The 20,297-nt window shown below is 39.0% G+C and overlaps 1 protein-coding gene across 3 annotated transcripts in view; it reads right to left on the reverse strand.

Moving 5' to 3' along the window:
- Window positions 1-20,297, reverse strand: part of NAV2 (neuron navigator 2) — a 352,842-nt gene continuing 332,545 nt past the window's right edge. For all 3 annotated transcript variants that reach the window (XM_089521370.1, XM_089521369.1, XM_089521367.1), the window contains 4 exons: window positions 19,228-19,496; window positions 18,664-18,782; window positions 7,613-7,816; window positions 1-6,612 (listed from right to left, as the gene is read on the reverse strand). In XM_089521370.1, coding sequence (XP_089377496.1) covers window positions 6,487-6,612; window positions 7,613-7,816; window positions 18,664-18,782; window positions 19,228-19,496 — 718 coding nt within the window. In that variant the 3' untranslated portion in view covers window positions 1-6,486. The remainder of the gene's footprint in view (window positions 6,613-7,612; window positions 7,817-18,663; window positions 18,783-19,227; window positions 19,497-20,297) is intronic.

Consider the following 20,297-nt stretch of genomic DNA (forward strand, 5'->3'; position numbering starts at 1 on the left):
CATGCAAGTCCACTTATGAAGATGCAAGTCCCATACTTATTGTCATATCTATGACAAGGGACTGAATACCAGTCATTATTACTACTGTCATTTCCACCATAAATTATCTAGCGTGTGAATGATGCGAATGATGTTCCAAACCTTGTGTAGCCAAGGACTGCAAAAATGGCAGTAAGACCAACAAATCTGAATAAATAAGCATCAAATTTATTGAATCATGAATAATTTAAGACTGGTACAATCATTAGCTTTATTCTCCATGATGTAGGATGGGGCAGGGTAGGGGAAGAATGGTAAGGGCAAGCAGAGGCAAGGAATGATCCCAAATAGACCATTTGCAAATTCCAATCCTAAATGGTAGCAGAAAATTAAATAGAGAAGTGGAAAAAAACATCATACTGTACACAAAATACTCAATCCCTAGTTTTTCTCTCTGTTAAAAATGGCTAGAAAAAATTCATCAAAATGCAGCACTTGTAATCAAATATTTACATTTCTATGTTACAATGAGAAAAATGTACATCTTAGAGAACTTTCCCCCCATAAATGGTTCCACTGGAAACAACTAGATCAAAACAGCAACCTTCCATTTAATATCCACATTTTTGTTTTGTTTTTTCCTTTTGTTTTCCTTAAAAGAGAATTGTCACATTTAGACAAGGTTCAAGACACAAAATATCAAAAGTTTAAGCATCAACAATGCAATATTTTAGGTTTTCTTCTTTTACTTTTTTTTGCAAAATATACCAAAAAAGGAGGGAGGCTAGCCATACCCTCCCTGTCTCTGCACCATTACCCTAAAAACCAAGGGAAAAAAATCACAATTACATAATTTATGACTGGTACAATTCTTGACCATTGTGAAGGAAAGGAAAATGTTGTATGCTTCCAGTTCATAACTAAACATGAATGTTGCATAGAGTTTTGTACTAAAACCAAACTAGAGGAAATCATGCCAATTTGGGTAAGGGAGAATGGCAAAACTGGAAGCAATCTGGGTAAAGTGTTTTGTTATTTGGATGTTTTTCTACATGAAAAAGGTAAGCTTACTAAGGAATGTGCACAATGGGTAACCCTGCTTCCCGAAGTTTCAGAAAGGGCACTACAGTTGTGTGAAAGAATGTGATTATTCCAAGTTAATTTTTCATGGATCCAAACCATGGTCTGTTAGAGAGCAATAAAGAGGAGGATACCTTTCATGAATACCACAACAGGATGTGTGGGGAAAATTGGATATCTGACTCATTTTATATAAAGGTGATCAGGTAAATTAGACTTTGATGTGGATCCACCTCTAAGGAATGATTCACATATAATTTTACTAAGCTGTTATTATTATGGTGTGTGTGTGCGTGTGTGTGAAACCTTGTGTGCCTTGATATCTGTGAAGTGTTCTGACTCCAGAGAGACTTAATGCATACAGAGTTTTTGCATAAGTACCATTTCAATGTCAGGATCAGATACTTGCATCCACAGTATTTTGCACACACAGAGCTGATCTTTCCTTTTAAATGATCCACAGAGCTCTCATCTCAAATAAGTACATTAAAATGTTCACTCCTGCAAAGAACTGCAACAAAGTAATCAATACACACTTTTGCAAGGATCTCACTAGATCAAGACCAATGTGTGACACGATCGTAAGAAACAGCTACTGCATGTTTTTAGATTCATCTCTATGGAACTGAATTGTCGAGAGTTACATATCTCTGCATAAATCACTCACAGCAGAAAGTGGAGAAAACATAAGATTATGTACTAAATATTAGGTTCTGAGAGATACAATAAAATTGAGTTGTATAACTTATCCTTTGGAGCACAATCAGAATTAAAACTCTGTTGATGTAGATTTATACACAGTGTCTATATTCCTCAAGCTAGTTGGTTAGAATCCAAGTATTTTGGTGTACAGTGGACTGTTATGCTTAAAGCAGACCAACTGAAATAAAGTGGGATTTAAATCAGTCATGTCTAACATATCCCACTGATTTCAGTGGTTTACTGGAAGCACAAGTGGCTCTAGATCTAAGCCTATTAGATTTAAGGTGTACACATAAAGCAGACTAGTCCCCTATATGTTTATCGAGTGGGGGAAACTCACTTTACTATGGAATAAAAGGTGACTTACACTAGACACATTTCTTTGTTTATACCAGGGAGATAGGCACTATGCCGTAATTTATTTTTCCAGGACAGAGTCTCAACATTCTCAACCATGTCACCACAAACTGAAAACATGGCAGCTGGAAAAGTGACAGTTGAACCATTTCCTGCTAGACAGTTCCATGTAGATGTCATCATGCAAGGGAAATGCCTCACTCTTCCCTGTCAAATCAGTGTGTAGTGGAGGAACACCCGTTTGCTAAATCTACTGCTAGGGATTGAACTTGTGCAATATCCAAATCTCACTTATTTGGAGTGCATCTCTTCCTAACATACAAAGGAAAAAAAGCCCTGGATTTTAGAGTGATGTGTGGCTTCTATTAGTCACATTAGTCTGGTTAGAACTTCAGCCATCTGCAAGAATGCAAAGCAATGGAATTTTATCCATTGGGTTCAAAATATAAACTGTTTAAAAAGTATAACATAGGAATGAGGTCTAACAGAAAGAAAGCCAAATGGCCTGTTCCACTGCAAGTAGTGTTTCCTTCACTGGAGGACATCCCCTTCAAAAGGATTTTGGCAGAGTGGAATGTAAACATATTCCCACAAAATAAATGATTATGCTGAAATAAATTCAGAATGTACTCTGTTTTCATAAAAGAATAAATTCAGAAAGAAAAAGTAGATTGTACCATTGTATTCAATGCATACAGTGAATGTTCCTTCTGGATTAAAAAAAAACACCCTGCATGTGGAAAGCTAGCACATCAGAGGGACAGCTATTACAGAATCAGTTTCACATGAGTGGAAATAAGTTTCCGCAAAAATGGAACTAAATGTCACAAGACAGGAAAAATTAATGTAGGAGATCTTTGAAGCCTGGATTCTATACTCAGTTGAAGAAAGCAGAATCAACATGTAGTAAAAAAGCTAGCTTCTTCCAAAAGTAGCCTGATCATTTGAGGATTATGGATAATAGGAAATAAGGTTAGCAGAATAGTCTATTTTGAAAAGAAAAGAAACACCCTCAAGAATCCCTTTTAGATCCAACAGTAAATGTCAATTTGAGCAATTCAGTATTGTCTTTTACAAATGATACAGTTATTTCAAAAGTTACTAGAAAATGGGTAAAAGGAACAAGTTCATAAAAGGCTCAAAAGACAAATTCACTCCTGTCACTGAAAGCAGAAAATCATGAGGTATAATTAAAACTATCAGCTCAGTAACCTGAGTCATGGTAGCATGAACTTGCACATCTTGCATCAGTTAAGCCATATTAACACTCTCTTTTAAAAAACTGTTGCATTCTACCTGCATATTTCAAAACCAAAACACAGAAAGACTCTATCACTTCAATTTAGCAGTGATGCCATTCAGTATCATAGGAAAAGGTGGGGTTTTCTTCTTCTTCTTTTGCTTCTATCAAAGAAACAATTATCCAATGATTAGCTGGTTAGCTATAGGCTGATATGGAAATTCTCAAAGTTTTTTCCGTCTCTCTGCATCCTTTCCCTCCTTTAGGTATTGTCACATTTGCAAGAAAAGAAATTTCATATATATTATTACAAACAATATTCACAGCAACTCACATCATTGTATTTCAAGAGATGACTTTGATAGCCCTGTTTTGTTTAAATTAAAAAGAACAAACCCTCCTCATATACAGCACTAATAGAATTCAAACACAATTAGTAGAAAGTAGGTAAGGCATCACGTTAAAAAAAAAATCAGCACCCAAAGATAGCTGAAAAGGCGAGTGTGTGTGTGTGTATGCTGAGAACTCTGTAACTGCCCAAGGAACAGCCTGAGACACCTGGCTGGTTGCTGTTGCATTTTTTTTAAAACCCACAAACCAGAGTGCAATTTTTGTTGAGGTGTTTTGTCCCCAGCAGAAGCACCAAGCCTTTATTTTTAACCCTCCACCCACCCATCCACACTTGTATTCTGTGCATTTGAAGATGACAAAAGGATCCAGAGAAGTATGCTGATTGTTTGGTGGTAAGTTCAAAAATACAATTCTGTTAAAATATTATAGTACAAGTGGGGAATATGTTGTCTTCCAGATGCAGGATTATGAAAGCCGCAGCCTAATGAACTCAGGGGGGTCACAAATTCGCCACTCCTACTTTATAAAGACTGTTCTCCTTTACTGAAGACTTGGCTAAGAAAAAATCTGTTGTTTTAAAAAAATCCGTAGTTTAACCTGCATGACTTGGTGGGGCTTAATGAGCACAGATTTTAAAACCCTATGTTTTTCCCTTCCTTCACATACATGTATATATGACTGACTGGAAAACTATCTACAAAATTTCTTATTAAGCAGAAAACTCGGGATTAACCACAAGAAATTAATTTACTTCAGTGAGTACAGTCTCACTGAAATTGTATTCATTTCCCCCAACTTTTGCTGTCTAGTAAGAAAAAAAACACAAGCCATGATCCTTCTTTTATCTTTTCATGTGCTGATCTGAATGAAATGACTTTATTCCAAAGGAATAATGAATGTCTAACTCAAGGGATGATAATCAGTGTTGGAGAAGCAGAGGGAAAGGCAGAATTAAAATAAGCACCCAGGCTTCCATACAGGCATCTACTCCCTGAATAGGCTGCATTTGATAAGTTTTCGTCTTGGAAGAACATGCTCCCACAAATATGTATCATACCCTGCTCCTCATGTTGCCACCCCTTCCTACAAGCCTGATGTCTAGAAGTTTAGTGGGGCTGAAGAATGGCACCTGCATAGCCCTTTCTGATGTCCTGCTGAATTTACAGACATCAAAGTTGGGACCAGGAGAAGGCAACTATGTCAGATATGGGACCATGGAGCAAGTGAAGGGAGGCAGGTCATTTATCCTATGTATACATGTGAAAAGAACATCTGCATAGGCAGAAGTACACTGATGGGCTCCAAAGAACCAAAGAACTAGTTCAACAAGCCCCCAAAGGGGCTTTTGTTCCATGGCAAATGGCTTCTGCAGTAAGGGAGTTCCATTTTGCAAAATGGAATTCCACAAAGGTTTTTGCAAAAGAGGAGTTAAAAGGTTTGTTCTATGCTACCAGAAGCAGCTGATCAAACAAAAAGAAAGGAAAGGAAATGTGCACTGAGTCAGTGCAAAGACAGAGCAGCCCTTCAAAATCTCACAACGGCTTCTTCAGCAGTTTGTTAAACCACTGATTAAATTGCAGCGTTCAAAAATCCAAACGGATGCTTTAAAGTGTTTAAATTAAAGGTTTTAAATCCACGTGTCCTATATGTGGACTAGTGCCCAAAGAAGGGATGAGTAACCATCAACGAGAACCAACCTGGACTTTGCTTTCACTTTTTCTCTGGCCTGAATTCAGTTACTAGTTCCAACTAGATTAGAGCCTTTCAACCTCTTGAATTTACTTATGTGCCAACTTAACCAAATTTCCACTGATTCAATGGGTTTGTTCTGAAAGACACTAGAAGCTGGATTTCTCTCCACTCTCAGCAGGCCCTATTGCTGAAACAAAAAGTGAATGCTTAGTTGCATGGTTTGAGTTTTCTTCTACAAGTCCATATCCATTCTTCAGATCCTGGTTCAAAGGGGCACAGCATTTACAGCTTCAGTGTGAGGAACAGATGATGTCTAGCAGCTCTGCTCAATGGATTGAGTCTAGTGCCTGCATTTATATACACAAAATGAAATAAATAAATAAATAAAGCCAAGCCCTAAAGATGGGGAACAGCTTCACTGGTGGAGTGGTGTGTGTATGTATGAATATTTGAAATTTCCCTGTTTTTAATCTCTTTGCCTTTTTATGAAATATTATTACCAAGGCAAGCAACTATTTTATAGCACCAGAACTATCGGTAGTTGAGGTTAGTCTGAAAGATCATTTGTAAAAATTCCACCATTACTGAATGAGTTTGGTCAGAAGCAGCATAGATAAGATCCATTCCCTTTCTGGACAGTATGTGGCACAGAGCTCTCTTGTTTGTTTCATAGTTTTGAAGGCGAGCATTTTTCTTTTCTCTTCCCCTCCAACACTCCCTCCCCCCCCCAAAAAAAATAATATAATCATGCTTTTATGGGGGGGAGAGAAGTATTCAGTGTCTTAGGTACGGGAGCTCACAGCAAAGTAAAAACAAAACAAAAAACAAAGTAGTGCAGTTCTTATTAATAGAAAAAATAAAATAAAAGCACAATACAAAAATCAAGTGGGTTGCCTGCACCCACATTTGACACTGAACAAGGGAGATGGGAAGACAGAAGGGGGAGTAAGTTTATATTGTTCTTGCAGCTCTAATACTGAGACATCCCTCAGGACCACAGACCAGTTATCCTCATTGATCATAATATCTTCCCAAGTGAAGTAGGAGATGGACCATGGGACACAATCATTTCTGCTGGTTTTACATCACAATGTTGACTCCAGAGATGAATCAAGGATGTCATCATGGTGGCTGTTGCTGTTGGAGTCACTGTCATAACTCTGTGGGCTTGAATAGTTAGCCGCTTCTTGCAATCTCATCAGCATGTTCATCTGAGGAAGCACAGAGAAGGATATGAAAGTGTTAACTTTAATTTCAGTCCAAAGATCTTTGTTCATCCATTGTATTAAGCAGTATTCTGAAGTTAGCACATTAAGAAGCCAAATGGAAGATAGACTCATCAGATGAAAGATAGTCTCAGTTTTTCTCCCATGTACACTGAATAGTAGCCAAAGGATGTGGGTCAAATTGAATTTGTTTGGAAGAAAAACATACACAATGGCTGTGTGCAGGAAACTCACGGACAAAGAATCCACCAGTCAACGAACTTAAAGTAATGATTTTGCAGCTTGTATGAGTGGTGGTGTCATGATTATTACACATACAGTGACCTTGCACGTAATACAGAGGTAGGGTTGGAAAAGTGCAGTCTATGGGCTGTGTGTGGTTCCCAAGACCATCTTTGGTTCCCAAGGGCCATCTCCAATTTTGGCAGGGATTTTTTAAAACTCCATGCTCCCATGCTCTCAAAATTCAGTGATGGATGGTGAATGTTCTGGTGAAGGGCATATGCTTGATCCTCAAGTAATTATCAAATCTAATGGATCATGTACTAGTTGGTACAAGATGACAAGAAGTTGATAAAATCAATCAAAAATCCCAGCAAATTCAATCTTAAAGTCATGCTCCCACACCATGGTGCCAACAGAATACACTGCTGCTCTAGCTACTAACTGCCTTATCTCTCTTCCACTCTCTCAACATATACACACTAAGATAATTGTTTGCCACAATGCATGCTTAAAATGTAATAAAATGTAGACAATGCAACTACAGTGACACAAGGTGAGCTGGAAACTAATTGTATCCTATGATATGATCAACAGAATTCTAAATGACTAGCATGCACGACACAAAGTGCTAGGGGCTATAAAGTGCATGTATATGTATATTTCAGACACTAGCTCTGAAAATTGGCGTTCAGTCTGCACAAGATTTAACCTTCTACGATTTAAAATCCCTTGCAGATATTATTCAGCAGACAAATCTCACCAGAGGATCTCCTTCAGCATCACTGGGGGGAACTTGTTTGCTGGTTGAACCTTCCCGTGGCATGGAATAGCCATCAAATCCAACATCTTCTGGCCGCAGTTGGAGCAACGGAGGCCATTCATGGTGTTGTGGGGTGGCTGCCCATGGGTAAGTCTCCGTTACCCATTTGGCAGGGTCCTCCCAAGGTGCTCTTCTTCCGTACAACTGCCAGCAAGCAAGAATAAGAAATCTCGCTTAATTTTTTAAAAAATGCATTTTAAATTCATATTTAATTAGGTATCTGAGGTACGTATTCAAGCCTCTTTATGTGATTTGAGAGAATATGAGGCAGGCACACTGCAGGTTTGGCAGTTGTCAGAGTCCTGGACAGAAGACTGTCTGAGAGCCTCTATGAATGCAACCTTGAGTTCTATGATGGATAATGCAAAAGACAAGTGTTAAACAAGCAAACATATTGATAAAAACATGTGACACCTTAAAAGACTAAAAACATTATTTGGCATAAGCTTTTATTTACAGTAGCCCACTTCATCAGTTGGAGTGATTCCTCAGCTGGCAAATTATTACAGATACAGTTACGATGGGTGAATCAGTGGTACAGGTAATCAGTGGGGTGAGAAGGAATAGCTATGTATAAAGTACACACTTGTATTATTTTCTTGATAACAGTTAATCAAATATAGTTAGATTGTAGCACAATGTCTTGTGGTCAACACACATATAGCCATTGTCCTGTTGGTCTCAAGAGACATGAGCAATACCTCCTTTGAGACATGTTGATAGCCTTTCAGGGACTAAGGATAGGCTAATCTTTCTGTGCATTCCCAGTCCCCCTGCTCTCCCCCTTGTATCTATTCACAGATTATATTCAGTCATTGCAAGTAAAGTGGAAAAGATGAATCTCAAATATCTGGAGTCCCAGCTTCATATTAGAACATCTACATTTATCACAGCTCCATGTAAAGAACAATGGTTTTTCAACTGTATTCTCGGTAACCTTGGAATTTTCTCAGAAGACTATTGGGGCTCATGAAATTAATGGTGGACAATTATCCCAAAAGACAATCAAACACTGATTTCCAAGATATTGTGCAGTGATGGTATTCTTATGTATTAGGTGAGTTTATCCTGAAATATCAGAACATGTAGGATGACAGCATGGACCAAAAGTGTTGCCCAGTTCATATTAACAAAATCACTTCCCCCCAACCAAGGGTCACACAGTATATATATACCCCACACACCTCCATGCCACCATTCTCTGAAGATGCCAGACACAGATGCAGACAAAACAACAGAAATAAACTCTTCCAGAATAGGCCACATAGCCCAGAAAACCCACAAACTATAATTTGTTTAAAGGTTTGCAAATCACTGCACTAAAACAACGTTGCAAAAATTCAATTATGAAGGCAAATTGAGAGGCTCAGGCGAGAAGCTCAAAATCAGTATCAAATACAGATCAAACCAAGACACACAATTTTTAAATACACCTGTGTGTACTGTATAGCATAGTAATATTCCTCCAAGGCACACAGAGTGGTGTAATGTGAGTTTTTCATTCAATTACACAAGTTCAAACATGCTTTTTTAAAAAGGAAGAACGAGACTGGGTCTTTCAGATAATTTTGGCCCAGATCAGATCAGAGCATGAAAGCAGTACTTCTTTAGATTATGAATCCCAGAATGTTCCTGGAGGAATTCTGGGAGTCATTTTCTAGAAAGTAACTGTTCCAGATAATAGTAATTCTGGTACAGACAATAGTATTCAATCCTATTCAGGAAGAATAAATCTTGGGTTGCCAGTTGACCAAGAAGACCATCTGCCAGGCCCAGAAATCCACACATGAAATTTTTGATACCATGGAAGCCACCAACCCAATGTTTTCTACATATGATGAACAACTTTCATTATTCCTTTGGAGCTTATAGGAGTTGTATTGCAACACATTTGGAGAACACCAGGTTGGGGAAGAACAGAATGCTTACCTGTAACTGTGGTTCTTTGAGTGAACACACACAACTGTAAATTCAAATGGGAAAGGCACTGTATTGGCACAGGTGACACAGTTGTGAGAGACCACAAAGAAGAAAGCTGTTATACAGCAAGTAGGCATTCTTGGTGGCTGCTCCCCAGCTATGGAACTACCTTCCTAGAGAAATTAGATTTGCTATCATTTCGTAGGCTGGAAGAAACCTCTTTGTTTTGGCAGATCTTTGAAGACTGACTGCTGGGGGGGTGGGGTGGTTCATGTGCTATAGTATTTACATTGCTTGTTCTGTTAAGGAAAAAGCAACATGGGATATACAGTGAAAGAAATAAAACATGTATGTGAGAGTCAGGATGACTCAGCAAAAGCAATTAGGAGCCACACAGGTGTAAAAGGTAATGTGATTAGCAAGTCCTAAATGCCAAGGACAGAAATGCAAAGTGGATAATTGAACACACCTGAGAATTGTTAAGTGGACAAGGTGAAATGATGAAATCATTAATTGTAGGATGAACCAAGAGAACCAATGAAAATGGTTGTACACGCCCACTGGGTGGAAACTGACAAGAGTGGGTGGTGTTTTCCAAGGGCTATAATAATGGCTATGATTCCCAATGTATTTTGTGGGTAGTAGTAGTGAGGAGTATTGGAGTTGTGTTGGATAGTTTTGGAGCTGTATATAGTAGAATAAAGTAGATCTTTTATATAAGACTACTGAGTTGTCTGGTGTCTTGAGTGAAGATACAAGAGCCAGCTGGATCCTGAAGAAGTGTGAAGACTTCTGTGGAAGCAAGAGTGAGAAGGCTTGGAGAGTCTGTCAGGGTCTTCAGCCTATTCTCTGTAACTGTGCTGCTTTAGAGCAAAGCTTTAACCACTGGCCAAAACTGGTCAGCACCGGTGCATAACAAGGTGGTGAGTTTGAGCCAGAGGTGAAGAGCTACAACTCCCATCATCCCTGACATGTTCTTCTTTTAAAATGCTTTGCTTTTAACTGCATTTAATGTTATTGATAGTTTAATTATATTTTTAACTTTTATATGATATAATTTTTTAGCTGTATCTGTTTAAACTTTTTAAGGCTACCTTGAGTCCCAGGCTGGGAAAATGTGGGATGGTGATGATGATGATGAATATAGTTCAAGGTATAACACAGAGGCCATTTGATAATGATAACAGCAACAACAATAACACATACTAGGTACAAGAGGTAAGTACAATAACTAAAGCACACTCAAGGAGCAGAGTGTCGAATGAAACAGAAAAAGGAAAACAACAACAACCATGTAGATAGTTCCCAATAGAGCAGAGTAAGATTTCATTTTTATAAATACCGTACTAGGTCAATTAGACCCTTAAAGAAAGTGGTATTCATCTGGGAATCATGCAGGGGAGGAAAACAAAGAAGGTCAGTCCTCTCTTCTGAGGATGTCATACCAGAGAAAACCGTTAATGACGGCAGAGGTAAGAAGCTTCTTTAATCACCATCCTTTTTAGACTAAACACGGCCCAACCCTTGTCAAATTCTATGCTTCCAAGTTTGGTTTTAAAGCCATCAAAGAACGACATCTCAGTGCTTGGCATGCCTTTCTTTTTTTTGGTGCCAAGGAATAGGTGATTCAGCAGATTTTAGACTCTGGCTTCAAACACCCATAACCCAACACCACTTTGAAGCAGTGTTTTGATCTGAATGCAGCTTGGTAATACATTGCAAACAGTCCTGCACTCTGGAGCCAAAGATTTTTGTGAATACTTATGTACACACTTAGCCAAAATCTTTCCAGTGAGATGAATGCTGAAACAAAGAAAGTGCTTTCCAGAGGAAAATCCTTGTAACAGAGAGTTTTAGGTGTGCTTTCCAGATGAAAATGAAGATTGATTTTGTTATTCCTGTAACAGTCTTAAGTGGTTGCCCTTTGGAGGGATTATAGTTCACTTGCTGTCCTTCTGCTGTGACAGGGTGTGTGTGTGTGTGTGTGTGCGTGCGTGCGTGCGTGTGTGTGTGTGTGTGTGTGTGTGTAGGGAGAAACAAGGCAAGGATGGAAGAAAGGCAGGAAGGGAATGTCTTTTGACGTGTCTGTCAGTTAAGAATATTGTGTCTAATGAGAATTTAAAAGTTCTGTTAGATCCCTGCATGTCACCTATTAATCTCAGGTTAGACCTTTCTTTGTGAATAGTGGTTTAACTCATTGCTCACTTATGAAACATAACAATGTGCAAGAAAACAGCAATCATTTTAAGAAATAGTTGAGATATAATTAACATAATGACTGGGCAGTATAGTCATTCATTTGGTCATTATATTGGTCAAATGAGATGCTTCAGAGAACATCTTCTTGAGTAACATGTTAACAAATGTTACTGGAGGGAATATAGAACAAAAGAAACACCTGTAATAGATGAACGCTTTGTCTGCATTTAAAAAACAAAAATAATGGATTACGGTAAGCCAATTTGAGGTTTCAGCAAATTTGCATTGCCTGATTAAATGTGTTTACAGTCTTTCTATACACTTTTAGCTAGAACCAAGGCCCATTTTGTTCATCAGGATTTACTTCCATGGAAATGACTACAGGACTACAGATTAGATAATCTAAATAGTCATGGATTTTCTTCACTGTAAATTTTTCAGTCTAACAGAAAGAGATTTTTTCTTTCGGATATTTAATGCACGCACGCGCACACACACACACACACACACACACACACACACCCACCCCATGAGAACAAAAATTTACAAACAGGCTGCTCATGGCTCTCATCTGTGTGAAGTCTATGTCCTTCCTCTTTCATTTCTCTCTATTTTAAAACTGAAACTTCAACAGTCTAAGTAAATATGATTTGTATTTTTTTAATTTCATAGCCCTGTACATTGACAATGTTAATTCTGTGATCAGAATCCCATAGCCAAAGAAAAAACTCAAGTCTGTATTATGCAGTCCCCCCCCCCCCCAACTAAAGCTTGGAAAATGTTACTTTTGGAAGGATTTTTAACTCTTAGAAAGGCAGCAGCAAAGTTGGCCTGGACCCTTTTCATAATTCTAACTAGAGTAAGCCCCCTGGATCAAATGATGAGTCAACACTTTTGCAAATACCACTGATTCAATTGGTTTGCTCTAATCAAGACTATCAATAGAATTCAGGCTCAAAAAGTAATTTTTTAAAGCTCTGGTTTCAATCATGCCAGTGAATAAATCTTGGTTGAAACAACAGATGGCATAACATATCACTCAGATTCTGATATGTGCCATAATGGGCTACTGTTTAAGAAATACCAGACCAAATCCCTTGTGAGCACATAACATTATTATTACCTAAATGCTAGAAGATGGGCTGTAAATAAATCACAAATGGACAAGGTTAACACATATGGTATTGTATACTTGTAAACAGAGCCCGAAAAAAAAAATTCTACTTGGAAAACTATCTAATACCAGGAAAATAAAACAAGGAAGATTACTAGTCTTGCTTCTTGACCATCAGTAATTCTAGGACAATACACTTGTGGGGAAATGTACTGTTACAGTGAGTATGAAGACAAATTTAAATTTAAATAAAAATAATACGGATAACAGCTGAGATCCTACATTGTCCAGCATGACAAATTAATTCCACTGCTGGAACTCCACTGTGGCTGACTACCCACCTCTCTGAAAACTGTTTTGCTGTGACAGCCCCCCTGAATGGCCATTCCATGGTTGGTGGAGAGTGAGATGGTGGTTAGAGAAGCCAGATGTAGATGGATAATACCTTCAACCAGGATGACCATTCAGGGAGGCTGTTGCTGCAAAACTGTGAGTCCTGGTGTGGGGTGCTTTGGTCACTGCAGAAGGTGGAAGAGAATACCAAATTCTGCTATGACATTTTAAAAAGTGGGGACATACACAAGCATGAAGTGGACTTACACTGGCTAATGTCACATCAGCCTATGCTCTAAAGAGAGATTTGTGGGTACTCCCAATGGAAACTTTGTACATCTTCCTTTTGAATATCAGAACCTTACATTATTCATATTTCTGAAATTCCCTCAAACAAGGCTTGCCATGTGAGTGAAGGGTTAGTTGGGGGCTCTTGCTTGAGAAATACATAAGCTTATCACTCGGCACTTGGAGGAATTGGAACAGAATGGAACGGGGGGGAAATATGTGTTACCGCATAGGCGAACTCCGCCGAGAGTCCCCAAGCTGTTCCTGGCTGCAGATTTTGAAGGACGATTTTGAACCGTTCTTCAAAACTGGCTGCCATGGAACGGCTGGGGAATGGCTTGGGGACTCCTTGAAGCATTGGTGGTGTTCTCCCATGCAGTAACACATGTTTTTCCCCCATTCTATTCCATTCCTGTTCCTCCAAGTACCGTTTCATAAGCTTAACAGTTTATTTTTGGGATCAGTGAACAAGTGATTATTTCTTTAGATCTAGGATGCAGATGGTACCAAAATCTAAAGCAAAGACAGCAGAATGTTACTAAGCAAAATTGTCCACAAGATGGTGCAACGTGACCAGAAGACAAGGAATGTCAATGAAACGTTAAATCACAAAATCCCATCAGTGAAACTGTAGGAATCTCATTGGGTAGTCAGAAATTTGTGCTGGAGACAAAAAGAAGCACCCTTCTCAAACCTGCTGCTCTCTACTATGTGTCAGATACTTCCCCATGCTGGTTCAAGATGACAGAGGTTGTACCCAAAACATCTGAAGAACACCCGATTGAAGAAGGCTAAGTTAAGGGGTAACTGCTGTAAATTCAGAAACGAATGATGAAGCATGGTTCCCCTCCTCATTCCCCTCCTCATCTTCCCTTCATATCTGTTGTTCCTTTTGCATTGTACCTTATAGGTAGTAAGCCAGCCTTACTACTATAGTTTCTGAGGGCCCGAACAGACAGGCCAAAATAAAGCTGCTTCGGATCATTTTGAAGGTATGCTGTTTAAATGAAGCATGCATCCTAAGAGGCTGGAAGCCACGCCAAAGCCATGCTCCAGTCCTAAGAACTGGAGCACAGCTTTGGTGTAGCTTCTGGCCTCTTAAGATGCATGTGTCATTTAAACAGCATACCTCCAAAATGACCCGAAGCAGCTTTATTTTGGCCTGTCTGTTCGGGCCCTAAGATTCTCTGGGAGTCTTCTTCATTAAAGACTAGTGTAGAAATATTTAACTATATTGGGATCTGAGACTGAATCTGGTAAATTTAAATTCCATTTTCAAGTCTCCACAATAAAAAGTATGTGGATGGTTACCTTAAATTCTTCCTTTTTCTCCTTAAAAAAATGCAATCTTTTCCTTAAAATAATATATATTCTTGCAACTATTTTTTTATTGCTCTTAATGTTGCTGAAAACATCTCTTAACAGCTATTTTTGTTGCCAACCAAAGTGAAATGAACAACAGCTTGTGGAACAGCTGTGATTTTCAGCATCCTTAATTTATTTGAAGGTATCATGTGCAGAAGAAACATCTGGTGGGCTGAGTCCAAATAGGCACGATTCAAATGGAGGAGAGCCAGTGTGGTGTAGCAGTCTGAGCGTTTGACTACGGCTCTGAATAATTGGGTTCAAAACTCCACTTGGCTATGGAAACTCACTGGGTGATCTTGGGCAAATCTCATACTCTCAGCCTCAGAGGAAGACAATGGCATTCCTCCTCTGAACAAATCTTGCCAAGGAAACCCTGTGATAGGTTCACCTTAGGGTCATCAAAAGTCAGAAATGACTTGAAGACAAACAACAAGAACAACAAGTGTAGCAAGCTGTAGATTTTCTTCCTTTGAGTACATGTCATGCACCGAAGATAAAACAAACATATACATCTCAGGGATACAGGATGTTGTTATTGCTGTTAAATTGATTTTGACTTATTGTGACTCGATGAATGAGAGACCTTCAAGATCCCTGGAAGTCAACTGTTCTGCTCAGGCATTGAAAACTCAGGGTTGTGGCTTACTTGAATGGGCCAATCTACCTATACTGTATGAGAGCCAGTGTGGTGTAGTGGTTTGAGTGTTGATTACGACTATGGAGAGCATCGTTCAAATCCTCAGCCATGGAAACCCATTGGGTGACCTTAGGCTAGTCAAACTTTCCTAGCCTCAGAGGATGACCATGGCAAACTCTTTCTGAAGAAACATGCCAAGAAAACAATGTGTTAGATTTGCCTCAGGGTCACCATACGTCAACAATTATTTGAATGCATACAACAACAACCACCTATACTGTGGTCTCCCTCTTTTCCTGCTGCCTTCCAATTTGCAAAGCACAGCCGTTTTTTAAGTGCTAAGAAATGGTAATATGAATTTTCACTTACAGCACACAGAATAACTAATTTCATACACATATATAGGCCTATGATGAGTTGTAGTGTAAAAAATAACAGCTGCTTTCTCCACCTAAACTGGAATTAATGCCTGCACATACAATTCTTATCCTGTACAGTGGTACCCCGGGATACGAATGCGCCGCCTTACGAAATTTCCGGGTTACGAAAAAAATCCATTGAAAAAAACAGTTCCGGGTTACGAAGGTTATTTCGGGTTACGAAGAAAAATTTGGTGCTTTTCGGCGCGATTTCACACGGAATCGCGGCTTTCGCTATTAGCGCCTATGGGCTTTTCGGCTAGCGAAAGTTTCCGGGTTACGAAAGCGGCGGCGGAACAAATTAATTTCGTAACCCGGGGTACCACTGTACATTGTTATCCAGCACAAGTGCCACAAGGTGGCAACAACTGCAGCAGAAATACAAAACTCAAATGTATTAATATAGGTTGCCAGGAATTAGGGGTGGAGGAATTTATTTATTTACATAGAATGGGACTTATCTGTTTAAGAACTTTGCAAGATATCAAAGATGGAGTGAAGAAAGATTTTATATCACTCCTCAACTTCCATATTTTCACAAAAATAAAAATGTAGCAAGGGGGAGCTATCACAACCCACTTTTACACCTAGAATGAGTGGATTTCATGGCTAAAACAAAACCATGCTCCTCTAACAACACTGTACTGTTGGGGTCACTAAAAAGGTAAGAGAAAAGGGTGGTTCTTTTAAATACACCATTACATACTAAGATGATTTATTAAACATGCATGCATGGGAGTGGGAGACAGTATTGCCGGAATGGAAATTTGTGCCAAAGATAATTTTTAGTAGGAGCCATGTGTTAGGATTATTATATTGTTTGTTGGCATGCCTAGTTTGGAATCCAACTTTAAAACCCTCCATACTTTTTAGAATGAACCAAGGGTCAATCTACTTAAGTTGCCCACTCAGATTTACTTTCAGGCCTAATCCAGCACGCACTCACATGCAAAAACTTAATGCTCCACGTACATACATGTGACCTGGTTGTCTCAGATGTACAAAAATTAAAAGAAATAATTAGATTTTGTACAAGGAATGAGACTCAAGTTTGAATAGGGCCAGTCTTTGATACTTTAAGAATAATGCAGCCTTTAATCTGATTCAGCATGGGCCTTCTTTTGTTCTTAAGTACACTTTTGATAGTCCCCTCACCCTTATTCAAATATATTAAGACTAGTTATTTCTGGAAAAGGTCTGTACAGGAATCAATGTATCTTGCTCAAAATACATGTTTTCTGCCTCCACAAAACTTTTTTCTGCATGAGAAAATGGTATGTATTTTTTGGTAGAATTTTTTCTTTCTCAGTGAAATCACAAAGTACAAGTAACGGTTGAAAACTGCACAGACTATCATGTATTCTTGTAGAGTGGGGAGAAAATAGTTGAATTTATTCTACATTACATTTGGGAATGAAACAACCAAAGACTGACATTCATACTTCCAGCAGACCCTCTTTTCAATTCCTACTTCTGTTGCAGCAGGGATAGTGGCAGAATGTTTTGCCATAACAGTAAGCACCTCTTTATTCAACTAGTGAAGAAAGAGAGACCCACAATATCTCAGTCACTCAGCTATCCCCTCCAGGAGCACCACAAAAATGATTAACAGGTTTTGAAGGTTAAAGTGTTACAAAAAGCAGGTTTCTCTTGCTTTGCTTTATCCTTATGATTAATTCCTAAAATGTATTTTAAAACAGAAAGAATTATTGTGCTTATGGCACAGTTCCAGTCTAGACAAAGGAAAATGCTGATGCAGATCTACATAATTTGTGACCCAAGCCTAAGACAAGACTAAGAAGCTTATCGCACGGGATGCAGCTGGGATACAGGATGCAGAAGGGAATTATTGCATGTAATTCACTGCTGATTCCGCAGGCCAAGTACAGTCCAGCTGCATTCTGGCTCCCAAGCCGTTTTTCAAAGCTAGGTGGCCACTTTTCAAAGCTGGGAGCTTTCTGACTTGGAAAAGTGGCTGCTGAAGCACGCCTGAGAGCTGGGATGCAGCCAAGCTGCACTCAGCCGGCAGAATCAGCAGCAAATTACATGCGATAATTGCCATCTGCATCTCAAGTCTTGGCTGCATCCTGTTAGGATGCAGTCAGGTTAAATGTGCAAGTAGTAAGCTCCTAAAAGGAGAATGGATCATATCTTAACTAACTCATCATAGCAGAAAGTGTATGTGTTAAAGAAAATAAGTTTTTTTCTCCTGCCTGCTCAGGTCTGAAATAATCAGCTATGTTGTTGAAGAAGATTAGTTACTACTGATAAAAATTACAATAGAGAAATTTGCAATTTCTGAAGATTCCTACACACACAAAAAAGGGTCAAAACGAATAGCAATAGCAAGTACATTTCTATACCACTTATCAGTGAACTAGCACTCCCTAAGTAGTTTACAATGTGTAAGCCAATTGACCCCAACAAGCTGGGTACTCATTTTACTGACCTACAAAAGGATGGGAGGCTGAGTGGACCTTGGAGCCCTTCTCTAGGATCAAACTTACAACGTTGTGGCTACAGTATCAGCATTTAACCACCACGTCACAAGGGCTCCTTTTTGGAAGATAAGATAAGGAAAACAAATCACATAATATGTCCTGTGGGTGTGTTGCTATTAAAAGGGTATTTTGCCAGCCAAGCCCAAATAACCTTGGAGTAAAAAACAACTTTTGAACAAGGATATGATATGATTTCTATGCAGGATCATTACCTGTAGTCCTTCTCTGACAGCCTCAAGAAGATAAGGAACAATGGAATAGTTCCACAGGTCAGTAAACCAAACTCTAGACCCATCCACATCTATAGGGCATGAGAGGAAGAGTCGTGGACCTACAAGAAAAAGAAAATTACACACTGAATATATTTGGCAAGCATGGCTTGTAGCATTTATTTTAGCCACAATGTGAAGCATGAAGTCATAGGAAACGGAACAAAATGAAAAAAGAAAAGGGAGAGATGATAAGTAAAATTACCAAATATTTATGAGGCAACATTTGATTCCATAACAAATGAACCAATTAATCACATTTAAAGTGTGTACAAACTGACCAATTTACTGTGACATCTTGAAGTGGATATGTATTTTAAAGTGAGTATTTTCAACAGACCAGAGGCTGTCTATGAAGTGCACATTATACTTTTTGACTGATTCTGTGATCTGTGTGACATTAAAGAAAAATTATCTAAGATCTTCGGTAGAACAAAAGAAATGTATGCCTCTGCAAACTATTGGAAAATGTCTTATGAGTTCTGAGAGATAATTCCAAAGTCTCACCAATAGTAACATCTGAAGAACTATGAGCCTCCAAGAACTTGTTGAGATGTTGCCAGACTTTAGGAATCCAATCTATGATCTTTACCAATTCCACATTTCTCATCCGGCCACCAATTTCTGTTTCAATGAGCTTCCTTCTCAAGAAACGACCAAGAAACCCCTTGACTGGCTCAGTGTGGTTGGCACACAGTACCCATCTGAAGTTGTGGTGGAGCTGAAGGTTAGGTGTAGAGGACGTTGCCTGGTTCATTGTTCCAATAATGTAGGGACTATGGGAAACAGATTAGTAAATAAAAACTCCTTTAAAAAAAACAAGAAAACATTTAACTGATCACTTCATCTTTTCCTTACTACCACTGAGGTGTGAATGAACTTAAAACTCTGATACCTCACTTTAATAGTGGCTGGATTTCTGTTGTGTTATAAAGTATTTCAAACAGATAATCTGCTTATCACATAGAAGGCTGAAAAAAGTAGAATCTGTGAGAGAGTATGAACTGAGTTTTATTAGGGTAATTCCTCACCTGGAGCTATAGACTGGGTGTCCTGGAAGATGGAGTGGGAGAAATAGGTGAGATTGCTGAACAGACAGAGGATTTGAGAAATTACAACCTGAGTGACAAGAGGTAGTACAGCAGAGGTAATTTGCCAGTAGCACTCTCAAATCCTCTGATATTCTCTGACCTTTCAGTGTGTCCAGCACTCATGCCAAAGTGATGTTCTAGCCAGTAGGATGTAACAGTCAGGCCCTGTCAGACATGTTCCTAGAATATTTCCTGAAAATATTTTCTACACACCACATTCAAAGAGAAATCTCTATGAAACTGTATCCTAAAAGGCTGGATGGTCTGGAGATAAGGCCTCTCAGGATTGGAAGCGTGGGATTGAAAAAATCTCTAAATACAGTGAAATATCTTGGAGATGGGAGAAGGGGGACTACAGACACTTGGGAGGCAAAATAATAAAAAAGGGTACTTGAGGCCCTGGACAGATGGGCCCTTTGTGGCGTCACGGCAACATGCTAGGGTTGCCTTGGGGCAGCGTGTGCACACGCCCCGCAACCCTAGCAC

The sequence above is a fragment of the Sceloporus occidentalis genome, unplaced genomic scaffold, assembly GCF_023333645.1.
Source record: "Sceloporus occidentalis isolate IW3139 unplaced genomic scaffold, rSceOcc1.0.p SCAF_4, whole genome shotgun sequence".
Classification (NCBI taxonomy): domain Eukaryota; kingdom Metazoa; phylum Chordata; class Lepidosauria; order Squamata; family Phrynosomatidae; genus Sceloporus; species Sceloporus occidentalis.